Source organism: Lissotriton helveticus, chromosome 8 (assembly GCF_964261635.1).
Source record: "Lissotriton helveticus chromosome 8, aLisHel1.1, whole genome shotgun sequence".
Lineage (NCBI taxonomy): Eukaryota > Metazoa > Chordata > Amphibia > Caudata > Salamandridae > Lissotriton > Lissotriton helveticus.
The window spans coordinates 280,945,500-280,963,187 of NC_136069.1; the positions used below are offsets into that span (position 1 = coordinate 280,945,500).

The 17,688-nt window shown below is 45.9% G+C and overlaps 1 protein-coding gene across 1 annotated transcript in view; it reads right to left on the bottom strand.

Annotated features, from left to right (window-relative positions):
- Positions 1 to 10,678, bottom strand: part of SLC35F2 (solute carrier family 35 member F2) — a 305,693-nt gene extending 295,015 nt beyond the window's left edge. The window contains exon 1 of the mRNA XM_078657041.1: positions 10,445 to 10,678. Coding sequence (XP_078513167.1) covers positions 10,445 to 10,545 — 101 coding nt within the window. The 5' untranslated portion in view covers positions 10,546 to 10,678. The remainder of the gene's footprint in view (positions 1 to 10,444) is intronic.
- Positions 10,679 to 17,688: the final 7,010 nt, after the last annotated feature.

Genomic DNA, 17,688 nt, shown 5'->3' on the forward strand with positions numbered 1-17,688 from the left:
CAACTTCCCGGTGAGCTGGAAACACGCCGAGATCAAGGCCCTACTCAAGAAACCCAAGGCAGACCCAAAGGACCTCAAAAACTTCCGGCCCATCTCCCTGCTCCCGTTCCCGGCGAAAGTCATCGAGAATATCGTCAACAAGCAACTGACCCACTTCCTCAAGGAGAACAACACCCTGGACTCATCCCAATAAGGATTCCGCAGCAACCACAGCACCGAAACCACCCTCATTGCCGCCACCGACATCATAACTCTGCTGGACAAAGGCAAAACCGTGGCCCTCATCCTCCTGGACCTCTCGGCTGCCTTCAACACGTCTGCCACCACACCCTACGCACACGCCTCCACGACGTGGGGATCCGCGACAAAGCATATGCACAACAGGGAGAGGGAGGGTCCTAGGGAATGTTTAGTGACCTAACAATGCTACTGCCCCTAAATCAACAGTTAAACCAACACAAAGTAGCAAGGAGTCAAAGAAAGAGCAACTAACTATGTATAAGTAGAGGAGAGGACAAATCAAACTCAACTAATAATGTGTGCCAATAAAGCCACGCTTAGGGTATCCATTCTTTGTAAAAAGATTGCCATCAGTCACCGACCGAGACCGCCCTTCATCATCTGGGATCCTTCACACCATGAAGGTAGAGTACTATACCCGCAGCAGACTGGCAGATGTAAAAGCCTAATCTAACCTGTGGGACCCAGTGATTTAAGTGTCATGTGGGGGTGTCCGATGGTGACTGTAAAGCAGTGCAACGACGTGAGAAAAAGTGAGTGAACAAGTGTAATACTGAAAACGGTAAAATTGAATAGTAAAGGGGTAAAGAAACTTTAATATGCACCCCTTCACTCCCAAATCAATAAAAAGTGCAAAGTGGCATAAACAAATAACCACTAATAAGAGTGTGAGGTCGACATGTTTCTGCAGACTGATCGGATCCAACAGGTACCCTGCTGCTTCTTCAGGACCATTAACGCTACTGCTACAACAATTATAAAAAGGTATTTTATCACCAGGATATTAGTTTTTTTCATCCTTCTCCTGACTTCATGGTTCAAAAGAGTGCCAAAGCAACCCCGGGAACACAAAAAAACAAATACATAGAAAGAGAACATACAACAGATAGTCATGGTTAGATCGCTGTATTTAGATTTTCTTAAAGACAGTCATCTTATTGATAGCCAATGCATGTATATCTTCAATCGATAGACAGTCATGTAGGCATCATATAGACCAAGTGTGTATTCTCACTTACCTATGTGGCAGGAGAGAAAAACTCCACCTCACCTGGCTACAGCGCAGGTAAACGGAGCACCCCTCTAGTGGACAGATATAGATAAAGGAATTATAACACACAAACATACAGTTACTAACATCGCACAGCTGTCAGAGGTAGAACTTAGTGCTTAGTTTTTTGTCGAGTATTTCCATTCGTATCCGTAATAATAAATCCTCTCATCCCATATTAGTTAGAAAGTTAAAGGGATGTCAACGTTGGTAATAGCTTGATAGTTATGAGTTAAACCAAAATGCCCGTTCACTATACTGCGTGATTAATCCTAACACATTTCGTATGTCAGCGCTATCAATTCACTCGTTTATATAGCGCAGTAAATGCCATTCTGCTATTTGTGCTAAAGGCTGCGTCTATAAGTAATAACACAGATCTAACCATCAAGCAGCAACCTTAGAGGAACCCATAGATTTTTGTGCCAAATTCCATATAGCGTCCTCACCCTCTCTCCAAGATCTTATGAGTGGTTATTTTATCGTTTACACTCAACTCTTATGGTAAACACTTATAATGGAATAAGCTTAGTCTCCACGAGTCTAAAGAGACCAATCCTCGACCTGCATGTACCATCATTCCTACTGAAGTATGCGCTAGGAACACCGGCAGAGTAGTACAGCTTCTTCGCATTAAGTTAAGCCACAAGTGACTACTAACCCGCGGACGAAAGGGGCAAATAAAATAAAATAAAGAAGCCCCGCGGTTGTAACATATGCTGCTTCCTGCACTCACCTGTCCGTCGGTACTCCGGACGTCCCTCTGGGCTGTCGTGGGAGGTACCTACGCGGTGAACAATACGGCATTTTCTACTCATTTCCTGTGTGTATGGGTCGCATCTGACGCGTCAGATGCTTGCGACGTCAGGTGCTTCTGGGAAATGTAGTTCCCTCTCTCGTGTGGCCCGTATTCACCAAATGAAGTATATTTTAGACCACATTTCTTAAATCTATTCTTCACATTGGGTGTATCATAATCACTGTAATTTGAGAGAATATATATATCGTGGTGATACAAAAAACAAGAAAAAAGAAGGACGGAAATAGCATTCTAGCATAGTGTCAAATATGCGAACGCGCTTCTTTTTTCACTTGGCATGATGAGATCTATATAACAAATATATATATATGCTGCAGTAATGATTTTGAGTCAATACTATTATTTTAAAAGGATGTTAGAGTAGATAGTAACAGGCAGGCATACATCGATAATAATGCTAATTTTTCATTGCTCATTTATACCTTGCCAATCTTGACTCAGTTTTTGCATAAATAGATCAGATATAAAGCATCGGGGGCTTGTGACATCAGCGGCTGCTGGTCAGGGACTACTAGATGATTTACACTCTACATTTCGCAGCCAATATGACTGCCATATCTTTGTCATATAAAATGTATCTCTGTCTGGAGACGTGTTTCTTACTTTATCAGGGGCATTAGGTCTCATTTAGCTCATAGCTCAAGGAATAGATGGTTGGCAGATATATATCGATATTTAAACAGTGCCAAATCAATGGACCACTAGTTACAGCTATAGTTACAGCTATTGCTAGACAAAACGCTTAAGTAGCGATACTGTTAAGCAGTGTTATATCTACAGTGTTGTAAAACGGGTCCATAGAAGAACATACTTAATAAAAGTACATCATTGTTGAAATTGGAAATCTTTTTGCGTATGACAATCTTCCCTGATACTTGTGCAAAATGTAGCATTATCCGACTGTCCAAGCTACATATAAGGCTCGCAACAAGATCTTAACTGAATTGAGTTTATATACCCATTTCTGCTCTTTTTTTAATAAAAACTTACTGGCATCAGTCACATGAGGGGGGATCAGTGGTTGTTCGATTACAGTCCACCTTAAATCGGTGGGCAGATGTCCAACCTCAATAAAGTTATTGGTCAGTCTGGTCGCTTGTTTAGAACATCTAATTGAACTTTTGTGCTCAGAGATGCGCACTTTTATTTTGCGCGTGGTCATCCCTACATATTACATATTGCAGGGACACGTGATTAAATATACGAGGTTCTGGCTGTTACAATTCGTGAACCGTCGTTGTTGCCAAGGGCGATCAGTGCCAATATCAATGTGAGATGATTTAGATGTTTGGGGACAGGCTGCACAGTTGCCGCAGGGATGATAACCCATGACTGCAGGCATGTCCCACAATGTCCCTATTGTTCGGGGGATGCTACTTTTGGGTCTTGTGTGGACCAATTGGTCCTTCAAGTTTTGTCCCCGCTTGAATGCGAACAAAGTCCTGAACAGGATCACCTCCTTCCTCACCGGCAGAACCCAGAAAGTCTGCCTCCCACCATTCTGATCCGAAGCCACCAAGATCACTTATGGCGTACCCCAAGGATCATCCCTCAGCCCGACCCTTTTCAACGACTACATGGCACCGCTCGCCAACATCGTCTGATCACACGACCTCAACATCGTCTCATACGCCGATGACACTCAGCTGATCTCCCTCACCAAGGACCCCGCCACCGCCAAAACCAACCTCCATGAAGGATTGAAGGCCGTCGCCGAATGGATGAGGAACAGCCGCCTGAAACTGAACTCAGACAAGACGGAGGTCCTCATCCTCGGCTCCACCCCAGCCGCCTGGGACGGCTCTTGGTGACTGGATGAGCTGGGAGCTGCACCGACACGTACTGACCACGCACAGAACCAGGGGTTCATCCTAGACTCATCACTCTCAATGATCCAGCAAGTCCACGCCGTCTCCTACTCCTGCTTCAACGCCCTCCGCATGCTGCGCAAAATCTACAGATGGATCCCCACCGGAACCAGAAGGACGGTCACCCAGGCCCTTGTCAGCAGCAGGTTGGACTACGGCAATGCCCTCTATGCGGGAACCACGGGCAAACTCCAGAAAAGACTCCAAATCATACAGAACGGCTCCGCACGCCTCATCCATGACATCCTCCACCACAGCCAGATTACTGCCCACCTGAGAGACCTGCACTGGTTCCCCGTCAACAAGAGGATCACCTTCAAACTCCTTACCCACGCCCAAAAAGCACTCCACAATGCCGGAGCAGCATACCTCAACAAACGACTCACCTTCTACACTCTGAATCGCAAGCACCGCTCCTCTGACATCGCCCTTGCCACCGTCCCACGCATCCATCGTACGACCACCGGCAGCAGATCTTTCTCCCACCTCACCGCCAAGACTTGGAACATCCTCCCAATCCACCTGGGACAGACCCAGGACCTGCTGAACTTCAGAAGACTTCTGAAGACCTGGCTGTTCGAGCAGCAGCAGCACCCCACTCCCCCTTAGCGCCTTGAGGCCCTCACAGGTGAGTAGTGCGCTCTACAAAAGTTCTGATTGATTGATTGATTGATCTCCTCTTTTCCATGGCAACACAAGGACATCATAGTGTGGCGGCACTGGAGGGCCTCTCTACCTTTAAGCCCCAGCACCGTGCAGCGATAATCTTTCTGGTGCTTGGGGCATGTTGGTGCATACCACAAATTACTTAACCTCCAATCACCCTGAGATATATGATTGTGTGTGAGCACAGCATGAATGTAACAAGCTACATCAACCCAGCAGCATAAAATAAATGAGGGAAGAGAGTTTCTGGCAGATGGGAGCTTGAAGGGTTTAACAGCAGCAGCCACCCAGTCATGAGTTGAGGAGGAGACACCAATGAAATGACTCTTATAAAGACAGAGTTTCTGTCTAGAGAAAGAGAGAAAGTGAAAGAGAGTATGTGTGTCTGTGTGAGTCCAACTTATGTTCATCTTATGTGCAGCATCAATTGACCCATACACAAACCATGCCCTGCATATAAAAGGTGAACTCAGCATGTGCTGGACCCTCAATATCCCCAAAGTCCTGCACAGTTTAGCATTAAATGAGGAAGGTAGGGCAAATAAATGAACTGGAATGTAGATATGAAAACGATGTAAACATCAGTAAAACAACCAAACACAAAAACAACGGGATGTGCACAGTATTTACATGTATAGATAGGCAAGACTTTCATGTGGAAAAGTGGGCATCTACTTCAAAGCCAGTTTTACGTGATGAGGTTTAACTTGCTAATGCAGAAATTCCACTATGCCTTCCTACTTGTTTGTATTGGTATGTAGTAGCACTTGTAACAATAGTTGTGGGTGTTCACACAACAGTGTCAGGCGATGGGGAGAAAACTGTTATGACTCAGTTGGACACCCATACATTTATAACCGCCAATTCTCAAATATTTATATTATCTGTACAGTATTTATGTACACTCAAACATACACCTAGATGTCATATTTGTAATTGGAGCACTAAGTGTGGGGAAATGCAGTCATTTACTTTTCCACAAGGGACGTGGGGGAAGAAGGGCTTGACAAACCATTTCCATTAAAGGAACAAGGAATAAACAATATATTTTGAAAATCTCTTTAATGGTTGTATGTGATTTAATAGAAAAACGATTTAATGGAATACCATTACTGGGAAACCATTTCACCAAAACTGTTTAATGGTAATTTTCAGAATGAATGGCATTTACTATTTCATAGAAACCAATTGCAAGAATGACTTTTGTTCGAAATTGGCCACCCATCTATGGCTCCCCAAAACCTCTCACCACCCCATAACTTTAACCATCCCTGGATCCTAATAACCCTTTCTACATCTAAACTCCATCAATCCCTGAATCTTCAAAACCCCGAAAACCTAAACTCCACCCAATCCTTAACCATTAAAGTTCTTCACTGCCCATAACCACCACCCATCACTGAACCTTAAAAACCCTTAACAGCCCTAAACGTCACCCATTTATTAACCTAAAACCCCTCAACACCAATACACTGCACCCATTCACCCTAAAAAAGCTTTCTATGCCTGAACTCCACCCATTCCTACCACTTAAAAACCCTGAACACCCCTTAACATTACCCCTTCCTGAACCCCACAGTAGTCCTATACTCCACCCAAATGTAATTGTATTTCCTTAAACATGTCTTTCATTCAAATTGTTTACCGTTATTTGGTTTCCCCCAACGTGGTTTCTCAGTTCTAGTTTTCCATTAATTCACATACATCACTCTTTAATAATACCCTAACCCTCTGCTTGCAGATTCACCATAGTGCTGAAACTCTGCAAATGTGGTGTTGGGGACAACAGGCATAAATTAGAAGTGTATGCGAATACCACACATTTCCCATTTCCTTGTGAACATTTTCAAACCTAGAAGCACCACATAAGCTGGAGTGTGGTCATAAACTTGGCCACAGTGTAGGAGCATGCTGTGTGTTTTGTAATTTTAGACTGTCTATGTAAATCTGGTCTACTGAGTATCATCTAGTCCTAAATTAATCACATTGCATCACTTGTTTCAAAATTTCATCTCTCTCAATTCACCATTCCTCCAGCACCTTTTACATTTTTCACCATAAAGAGGCCTCAACGCACCTTAGATTTACTTGGGTTTTTAAAGATCAAGTTTGTGCTCTCTGGAAAAATGCTCTTTTCTCTCCCATTCCAGACATGCCTATTAAGCTTTTAGAAAACTATTTTTCAAATCATAAAAAAATTGATTGGATCTTGCCCTTGTCAAGCATGTTCTTCAATACACAACCAAAAGAGGTAAACACTCATTCTACTACCTGGCCCCAACAAGCAAGGGTCTGCTCCTCAACGCAAAAATCTAGTCTTCAGAAAACAACTCAGGACTGGCCTGTTCCACCAAAACCTCAACTTCCAGCTGGGGATATGAGTTTATAAGTCCTCAGTTGAACAAGAGAACTTGTATGCACTTTAAAAACATGTAACATGCTAACATACGTATAGTTGCCACCAGTGCTTTAAATGGGGTAAAAAAAGGTGGGTAAAAAAAGGTCTCTAAAAGAGACATGCGGCTCAAGTAGCGCATCTAGGAATCCTTTCCAAACGGTGTGGCCTATGTAGCTAAGGGTGTTCTTTGGGGTTCCTTGTCTCACAACAACGAACGTACACCTACAAGAAGCAAAACTTTTTGGCGTTGCCAATGCTTGTGTGCAATAGCAGATAAATGAGTAGCAACAATGATAATGCTGCAAATAATTAGAAATATATATTTTTTCATTTTGGAAATATAAGACTGAATTAAATATTACTATGGCATGTGGAGGGGGTAGTGGTCTTCAGAATGTCTCAAACGCTCATGTTCTCCTCTTTTCTGAAATTAAACATCATCTCCTTAGTCTTCTGATTGTACTTTCTTGCAACACTTTCTCTGTCTTTCTTACATCATTTACCCTGCACCACATTTTCTCTCTCTCTTGTCACAGCAGTTTTTTTTTTTTGGTGCGGTCAATATTTCACAGTTGTGTACACCACCTTCACACATTTTCACATAAAATGGCAATTACAATTTGCACACATACAATGTCTGTGCACTCTGCAGAGAGGCTAAGGATTGGATGTGCATTTAGTCAGAACACCTTTATGACCCACTGAATAGCACTGTGAGAAACTTGAACTGACTTCAGCATCAAGTCCAGAGTTTCCAATCATGCCTCTTCATTAACAACCACGGACAGCCTGAACTCACCCAGACACCTAGATCTCAATTCTGTCAGGCATCAGGGCAGAGTTACTGCATGAACATTTGCTCTACCTGATTCTGCGTTTGTATGTTTTCCCACATCTCTTTTTTCCAGCTGTAGGAGAACCAGATGAGAATTTTTCAACTGGTAATTCCATACTGAAAAAACTCATGAGGCTTTGACTGCAACAGTAGCCAAGCCTCGTTCTCCTTGTTTTTTATTCTGACGGGTGGAAACATACCATATTCTACCCCTGCCAGAAAAACATCTGCCCTTGCTTTCCCTACTGCCCCATCCCCTTCCTCATCCCCACCAAAACCAGGGCTTTCTCGTATATGTATGTAAAGTGGTAAATGTATGTCATAAACCCAATGGATTTGGGAATTCTGTGTGGTTTAATGACCCAAACATCAATCCCACACAGTAATTCTATATTCCACAAGGATTTGCTCGTAATTGGACTACAAATATTCTTAGAGAATGCAAAGATGTGTGAAATGTAAACAGGGGCTGCCTCACTGGTATGGATAACCTTAAGGGTTTTTACAGTACTTGTTGATAAATCAATCATTGTTTTTACCTCAGTTTTTAATTACTGTTGGGTTTCATACCTGGCAGGACCCAACCCACTTAAAGCTCTATTTCGTCAAACACTTTGCAGGCCTGATTACAGCTAACATTAAATTGCAATCCCTGTCTGTGCATGGATTGCAGTTATAAATGGTGCACTGCTTACTGCACCTGGTAATGATTGCATCCGATAAATTTCAAACACCTCAGTGTCCGGTTCTATCGAATGTACTAACACAATCCACTTGTAATAAGACACTAAGCTTTCAGTCTTTTCATCTTACAAAAAGGGTACAAGTCTGGGATACACTGGGTAGACGGTGTCCACCCCCTATTTTTACAGGGTGGACGCCATCCACCCTGCCAAGAAGTTGAGCCCCACAAAAATATGCTGAGCATCCTGGCTGGGTGCTATCTTGAGCCTCCCACCTAGATATAAATGCAATGGAGGGGAAACAAAGGCACACAGCTTAACATTTCACAGGTACTTAAGAGAGGCATACTTTTGACTTTGCTTATTTCCTGTATGCAAGAGATATGCATGAATAGTAAGAATGTCAGCTGTGTTGGTCTGTCCCAGTATTTACACAAATAATTTTAATACCACAATTTTGTTTTATTTCTTTTACAGCACTACTCATCCCAATAGTGTGTCAGAGCACTTTACATCACACTTACACACTATATGTTGAAAGAAAAGCAAGTGTGTAAGTCAATATACCTAGCGGGAGGGGCATAGGGAGGGAGTTGATTCTTTTGTTTGGGTAAGGTTACAGTAGATTGAGGACTTTACTATACACTGAGCTGGACAGTACAGGACAATGAGTTTACCCCTCAGCTGCAGAAGTTGCTGGGAAACATACGTTATCACGCTGTTCCTGTCATGCTACATTGCAGACTAGAAGTTGAACTGTCAATTGTTATATGTGAGGTTCCCTGCTCAAAATGCGCAAAAAGAGGCTACTATGTGGCCACAGTGTATGCTGACAAATGAAAATGCTTAATACAATTTGTTTAAAAAAATGTGTGTAAGTCAATATACAGGATGTGTCACAGTGAGGTTTACAGGGTGTAGGAGTCACATGTCCTTCATAGCTTACTGTGCTATATTAGAAGGATTACAATTTATGAAATGCAAGTAACAAAAGGGTCTCTGTGTTAAAAGCAGTAACCTACTTACCTCGCTCCATAAAACAAAACTCTGTCATCTGCATGTCACAAGATGTGCTTTGCAGGAGCCACATTAACCGTCAATGTGACTTTGATTAAAATCTGAGACTAGACTAAACACAGACCTCTCCAGCAAATGTGTAAACCTCCAGAGTTATTTTGCAAATTATTATTATTCTCTGAGATTTACTGGGCACACAAAGATCTCTGCAGCAACTCCTTAAGATATTTTAAAATGCAGACTTCAGCAGCCAATTAATCAGAACAGATTGCACACTTCTCCTTGTTGCCAATTTTTTTGTGTCAGAGTTAAAAAAAAAATACATGTATATAAACCGAGGGCCATATTTTGCATCAGAGTTGCACCACTTATTTGGCATAAACCTAACGCAAAATCTCATTTGTTAAATCTCGTAATGCACTCATGATATATATGCTAAAAAGTGTGAGGCCTCAAGATCTGATGTCACTCCTTGAGATATCCCTTCCTGTGAGTTTGTGATGCCACTTCTTGTGATGCAACTTGCGATGTCACACGCCATGATGTCACTTGCATTATACTGCCTAATATGGTTAGTCCCCCTAACCTCTGTTGTTTAAGGACTTCTGCACTGCTTACAAATCGTTACTAAAAGAGCATTCGTCGCCTTGTTAAAAACGAAAGCAATCCAACGCTTCACTGCCTAGATATTAAAGAAGTAAAATAAAAGCCAACGGTGTTTTAAATTTCACGACAATGAAATGCTTTTTCTTCCTTTGAGATAAGAAAGTTCTAGCTAGAAGTAGTTACGTCAGAGTTTGTCCAGCCGGAGCGGATGCGTACTACCGTAACGTAAACCGTGCGTGCTTCCGTCCGTGCGTGCCTACCGTGTGCAGATCCGCGCCTTCATTTGCATCAGCGCGGCTGCCAGCTTCGAGGGCACCCGGGCCGGCTCGGACGAAGGCTCGCTTGGACGCGCACCGTCCATGGTTCTGGGGCGGAAGGATTGGTCAATTCACCGCCTCAGCACGGGCGGCGAGATTCAAGCAACCCTGAGACTGTCCAAAGTGCGGCCAGAAGGGTTCCATCACTGGAGACTTGGTAACAAAAAGAAAAAAAAACTGCTAAATCATTAAACAGTCGGCATCGTGCAAATCGAGGCAGATAATGTAAGCGAGATATGTGGCAGTCAAGGTTCACCTCAGGTGTCAGCAAAACTACGCTGCTTCAAGGGAATACCAAGAAAAGTGGCATGTGCTTTCCCGTGGGGCATTAATGGTGCGTAGGAAGTTAAGGGATGGTGTCAGTAGAGAATTTTGCCTTAACAGAATAACTCATGTTTTGCACAAAAAGGTAACGGAAGCACAGAAAGATATAGCAATGAGTGTTCAGGATCACACAATTGGTCAGCAGCAGCTGGAGACCAATATTAGAAATAGAGCTGCTTTAAATGGGATAAGAAAAGTGTGGAGGAGGTGGGTCACCAAAAGGGGCCTGATCTATGTAGATAAGGGCGTGGCTTGAAACGCAAAAGCTACATTTCTGTGATTACTATAGTGTTCCACCTGACCAGTACTTGGTTCCTCTCTGAGCTTCTGTTATTGCATTCAGATATATAGCACAACAAAAAACATACACCTGTGGAGGTTGCAAGCATGTACAGAACGACAGGAACCTGTAGTGCTATAGCAGTTGCACTTTATTGAAATATTACACTCTTATTAGGGAAGAGCGCCGGGCGTCTGCTCTTGTTAGCGCAATGCCGGCAAGTCCTATGCGCGCTAATTCCGTTCGCGCATGCGCAGCGCCTCTCAGCGTGCCAGGCGTGTTACGTCACACGCCTCTCGCGTGCAGCGTCTAGAACGCTACACCACAACACCTAAAACCAGCCAGGGCTATTGGCTTTGTAAGTGGTTGTAATGAGAGGCGGACTCAAGATGTAAAATCCAAGTAGGTTTATTCCATGTTCAGAAGCCGACGGCGCACTAGGACCGGCCAGCTGAAATCCCAACAGTGAATGACTGAACTGTCAAAGGAATCCATGCTCACTGCTCGCCTTGCAGGTGAAGCATGTAAATACATATAACTTTAATCAGGGCTTTAAGTGGGATGAAGAAACTGGGGGGTCTCACAAAGGGGCATGACCAATGTAATTAGGGGCATGGCTTAAAAACGCATAAGCTAAAAATCTGTGCTTAGCATTGTGTGCTGGCCGACCTGCATTTTGCTGTTTCTGTCATTGCATCCAGATATATGATACAAGTAACATCATTACACAACAAGTCAGGACTATTGTGAGAATGTGCAAGAAAAAGTCCATAATTCAAATATATACCTTTCCTCTAGGCTAAATGGTATTCCTGAAATCCTTTATACTGAAATTGTCCAATAGTAATTGTAATAATACATTTTAATACATTCCTCATATGCCAATTATGTTCTTAAATCTTTGGTTTTAAAAATATTAGGTAGGAATTTGGTAATTCATGAGGCAAACCATGTTTAAAAAGCAAATGTGCATCATTACAATATGTCCATCCTTTATTACATTTTAAATAAACAGTGTAATGTCCAGATGTTGTGGAAGGACCATCATGGAAAATAATTCCTACTGCTACAAAAGTTCTTCCTGATATTGATACTTGACTTGCCACAAAATGTTTAATTAAAGTTTCCAGTTTTCTTAAAAAAAAAATTAAAAAATCAGGACTATTGGCTTCGTCAATGGTTGTTAGTTGGATAAGATAAATAAGCAGCAACTATGGCTTGTATATAATTGAAAAAGCTTTCACTTAAAGCCCTGGTGACACCGCAACAATGTTGCTGCTCCCAAGTTAAAAAAAAGAAATGGGAAATCCAGAGAGAAAATGACTCTCTCTAAAGGATTTCGCTTCCCCTACAATGCTCACCTGACATGACGTCATGTCGTAACTTCTCCACTATTGAGAAGTGAGCAGCGCACATCGATGTGCCTACTGTCACTGCAGTCTGGAAAAAAATGGACCGCCTGTGCCAGGGCACAAAACAGAGCCCGTTAGAGACTCGTTTCGAGGACTCCTTTAAAAAACTGACGGTGCTCAGCACCGGTGAGACCCGGCCCACTTAAAGCCCTGACTTTAATATACAACAAAGTGCAAGGGTGCGCTTTAGACTAACCATGTGCCTGTTGCCCCCACATCAAGACAATCGAAGGGACAGGCTTTGTACATGTTTACTACAGTGGATTTTATTTGTTTAAGGTAAATGGGTATCAACAGTGATTTTGGTGTAAATAATACTGAAAATATTTCAATTCTGAAATTGTGATATTGAATTAAACAGCATTGAGGCATGTGGAAGGGGTCTTCAGAGTGTTTCAGTCACTCTCGTTATGTTCACTCTTTGTTAGACGTACATCCTTTTTTTCTTCACATCTTAACCATCTGCCTATCTATTTCTTCACATCTTAACCATCTACCTCATCTCTTTCTTCTTAAGCACATCCTTTTCGCTCTCCTGAATGCACTTCCTTGCATCTTTCACTTCACCACCACTCCAAACACATAAGGCACCCATTCACCTGCAAGCACTGCATTTTCTTTTGCCTTGTTAAAGTATTGTCAACTGTATACCTCTTTCACTCACATTGCACAGATTCACAATTGCAACTGGACTAATGTGACCATTGCTCTGTGCTCTCTGCAAAGAGGCCAAGGTTTGGATGAACATGTATTCCAAACACCTTCCTGACCTACTAACAGGCACTTTGAGAAACATATGCTGCCTTCAGCTTCAGAGCTCTAAATCTTGGCCTGTAATAGACAGCTGAAAATGACTCCGTTCAAAGCATGCATTATACAAGAGTTTTAAGCAACCTGACAAAAAATACCTGTGTCTGCACCTGGGAGTGATTCTGGGGCCCTCCTGAACTGCTCCCATCGGCGACCCCCCCTGGGGACGCTACCCCTGCACCTCGGAAGCCCCGTGTGGCCCTGGAGACCCGCCCTGCCGGCTTCTGCGAAGGCTGTCGACTTAGGGCCCCTGCTTAAAGCCTGGAGTGCCTGGACCAGAGGTGAGGAGGGGGTCGGGGCGGGGGTTGGACCCCCCGGGTAGTTCTTGCCTGTGGGCTGCCGCATGGACTGAGAATCCGTACGCCCCAATGCCCCCGGGTGCTCCTTGCCCCTCGCTGGTCCTCGCCCCCCCGCTGTGCTGTTGCCCCCGGGACTCCAGCCTGCTGGCCGTCACGCTCTGCTTGCTTCCTGCCCCCCGCCCTTGCTGCTGCTGCCGCCGCCTGCCTAGGAGTGGGAGCCTGGACACGATTTGCCCGCCCCTGCGCCCACCCGGGCACAGACACTGCTCCTCCGCGAGGCGTGGGGGTTGGTGGAGATGCCCTGGACCCGGGGCCGAGCTGTCAGGACTCTGCCTCACTCTGCTACACCCGGGCCAGCCCGCCGTGGTGAGGTGCGATGACTGAGACGACCGCCTGGGGGCCCCGCCGTTGGCTTGGCTCCCTGCAACAGGAACGCTGCGGCTTCCCTCTGCTTCCCCCTCCTACACCCAGGCCCCCACCTGCTAACCCCCCCGAGCCGGGGTGGACCCCGGAGCCTTGCCGTGGGCCCGCTGAGCGACCGGGCGGCGTGACCCGCTGGACTGAGTACCTGGAGCGGCGACACCCCCCCGGCCCACGCCCGCCGAAGAAGTCATGTTCAGGGGAAAGCACACACAGACCCCGGTCCCCTCCTCCCAGCTACGTATGGATCAATTTGCCAAGACGGACCATGCCCCCGGTGCCGGGCCCCCGCCTCCCTCGGGGGCGGAGGGAGGGGACCTTTCAACGATCCTCCAGGCGATCAGCGCCTCCCAGACATCGGTCGAGGCCAAAATTGGGGAGGTGCGCGTGGATGTGGCTCTCATCCGACAGGACCTCAGAAACGCCACGGCGCGTGTAGGAAGGTAGATCCCTGACTATGGTTGCCCCCAACTTTTTGCCTGGTGTTTTGCTGGTTTTCTGACTTAGTTGACCTGGGGCCCTGCTATTCAGGACCCCAGGCCTACTGCTCTCTCTGTAAAATGGATTCCATGTACCTTAGGTACATATCTAATTGGATACTGAGTCACCTTATCAGTCCCTGTACAGTGTACCGTAGGTACCCAGGGCATAGGTGTACCCAGGGCCTACCAGGGGCTGCAGCATGTATTATGCCACCCCTGGCTGGCCATCCAAATCTGACACAACTGGCTGCTTGACAGCTGGGGCAAGGTGGTGTAATCACCCTTTGCTTTAGATATAGTATACCTATATCTAACCCTAAAAATGGACACACAGATCTCCTATCAGTCACTCCTATGGCAGGCCTTAACAATCCTGAAGGCAGAGTGCTTGGAATCGTGTGAGATAGTGCTCTGGCATGAGCTGAGCCTGTCTGCGGCTTTCGGGATCCATCCCTTAGCCGTGTCCATGATATCGCATACCATATACTCTTAAGTGCATTATAATCCTCGCGGTTATATGCCAACTCTGGTATTGCTTTATCAAAACATGTCGAGTAAGGTGTCATACTAACCCCTCGCCAATTCTGGCGACGGGGTTAGCATTCCACCCTTCTAGAGGGACACGACATGTATGTAACCTGTAACCCCGGTTAAAGTCAGACAGAGCCTTAGCATCCACAAAATGGATGCTGCCACCGAGACACAAGTCTGCCCTCCTGCTGCTGGGAGTCCTCCCAGAGCAGGAGGCAAGGACAAAGGGTTTCCTGCCAGGGGCGGTGCCAGCACCGTCCCAGACAGGGTTTTGTGTATTCCAGGTAGGCAGGGCTACAGAGGAAGGTGACTGCAAGTGGCACCCCGGTGCTCACTGTGCTTAGGCCGGCTGAAACCAGTTCCAGGGGCACTCCAGCCCCTGGCCTGGGGAAAGCCCGCCAAAGGAGAGGGGTGTAACCACCCCCCTCCTGGTCCCACCCATAGGGCAGGACTTATTTGCGTGCCAGCCCCCCTTTCCCAGATAAAGGTAGGAACTGGCCCCCTTCCAAATTAGATCATTTTTGGAATCAAGACACGACTTTCTACGAAAGGACTTCAAGATTTCCTTCTTCAAGATTCTCCCTTGTGACTAAGGAGTAGTCACCCTGCATCCGCAGGCACCATCAAGAACACTGCGGTCTGCTGCAAGTCCTTCCTCCGGAATCCGACTGCCCAGCTCGACAAGACCCGGCTTCCCTGGCACCTCCGACCTCTACTCACCTCTACAGCCAAGCTGAGAACCGTGAGTGCGACGAGACCTCAAGGGACCGACTATTGCCAAGACTGCACGACTTCTGCACAGCAAGCCCGCCGAGTAATTTCCTGGTGAGTGCTTTGGGGTCCGAGAAGCCCCGACCCTGAGCAGCTCCAGCACCGAAGATCAGCCCCCCAGCATCTCCACGATCGGCGTGGGGCCCTTCTGCTTTTTGCTGCTCACCGCGTTGTTTGGCTACTAGCCCGCTGGCTTGTGGCCTTCTGAACGACGCCCGACAACATCACTGCTGCTGGTCTGGTTGCTCCAGACTGGCCCTTGCTCCCTTCCCGAAGAGGAGCACCCCGGACCCTCCTGGTCCACTCAAGACGCCATTTTGAGTCCACCGCGTGGGCTTGAATTAGCCAAGGCTTGTTGCCCAATCCTGGGTAACTTCGACGCCGACAGCTTCATCCATCGTGGGACAGCTCGCCTCTCCATCCTGGTCGCCGACAACGCCTCCTGGTCTGTGAGATCTGCAGAGCCAGCGTCGCCCACTCACCTAGTCGAGGTGACTACCATCCGGTGCCCTCCTGGTGCCCACTGACTACTGGCTAGTATTCACGAACTTGGTCCCCTCTGCTTTCAGGTGTCATCCATCTTCCAGATCCAGGCTTGGATCAACTCGAACTATCTTCACTGGTCGCCTGCCAGCATCTTTCTTCCAGGCTCCTGGTCCGGCAACGAGGACTCCCGACGTCTTTTGAGACCTATGCAGCTGCAGCCCCTGGGCTAGGTAACTTCGGCATTTCGGTGCCCCAGCATAGCCTCACTATCCAAGGGTCAGGATCCACTGTCGTTTTCTCCCTACCAGGTCGGGTTCGCCCGTGAACACTAACTTTAGCGTTACTAGCTTCCATAGACTTTGTCCCGCATCCCGCGTGAGAGTGCACACTCTGCACCCGAGTCCCCTAGGCCTCCTAGAAGTAATCTAACGATTCCATAGTCAAGTCCTAGCGATTCCAAAGCCTATTAGTACTGTACTTACCTGCTAGTAATTTCGCATTCCACTTTTAGAGTATATGGTTTTTCGTGCCCCTCGGGCATTTGTGTATACTGTGCTAACTTAAGTATTTTCGTAAGAGTTTTGTTGTGTGCCTAGCACCCTGTCCTCATAAAGAGAACAGGGTTGTTGTGATTCTAATAAATACACTGTTTATTTTCATAACACTTGTGTGGTGTCCTTTCACTGGGTGTTCAAGGGGTAATGTGATGGTAAAACAGCTGGCTTAACACGCCCTCTAGAGTCTTAGGGCCCGATGTAGGTAGGACTTATTTACCGATTCTTAATTACCGAATTTTACCGATTCGGTAATTAAGAATCGGTAAATAAGAAGGGGGGACATGTAGGAGCATCCAGATGTTTCTTTTACCGAATCGGTAAAAATCTCTATTTACCGATTCGGTAAATACCGACCGGTAATGCCCATTCATTCCTATGGGCTTTGAAGCCCATAGGAATGAATGGGCATTACCGATTCGGTATTTACCGAATCGGTAAATACCGAATGACACAAGGGTGCAGGGGGTGTCACTTTGACACCCTCTGGCACCCCCAAAAGAGGCTCGGGTGCCATGTGGCAGGCATACCTGCCCTAAGGGCAGGTCTGCCTGTCATATGGCATAGGTGTGCATGCACACATGTGCATGCACACCGGAATCGGTATTTTAACATCAAATTGAATTTGATGTTAAAATACCGATTCTGTAAGGCTTGTGGGACTCAGAAGAGTCCCACCTACATCTCATGATTACCGATTCGGTAGAAATACCGATCGGTAAATTTTACCGAATCTGTTACACATGCCCCTACATCCCATTTCTGTAATACCGGTCGGTAACGGCCGAAAATACCGATTTTCGGCCGTTACCGACCGA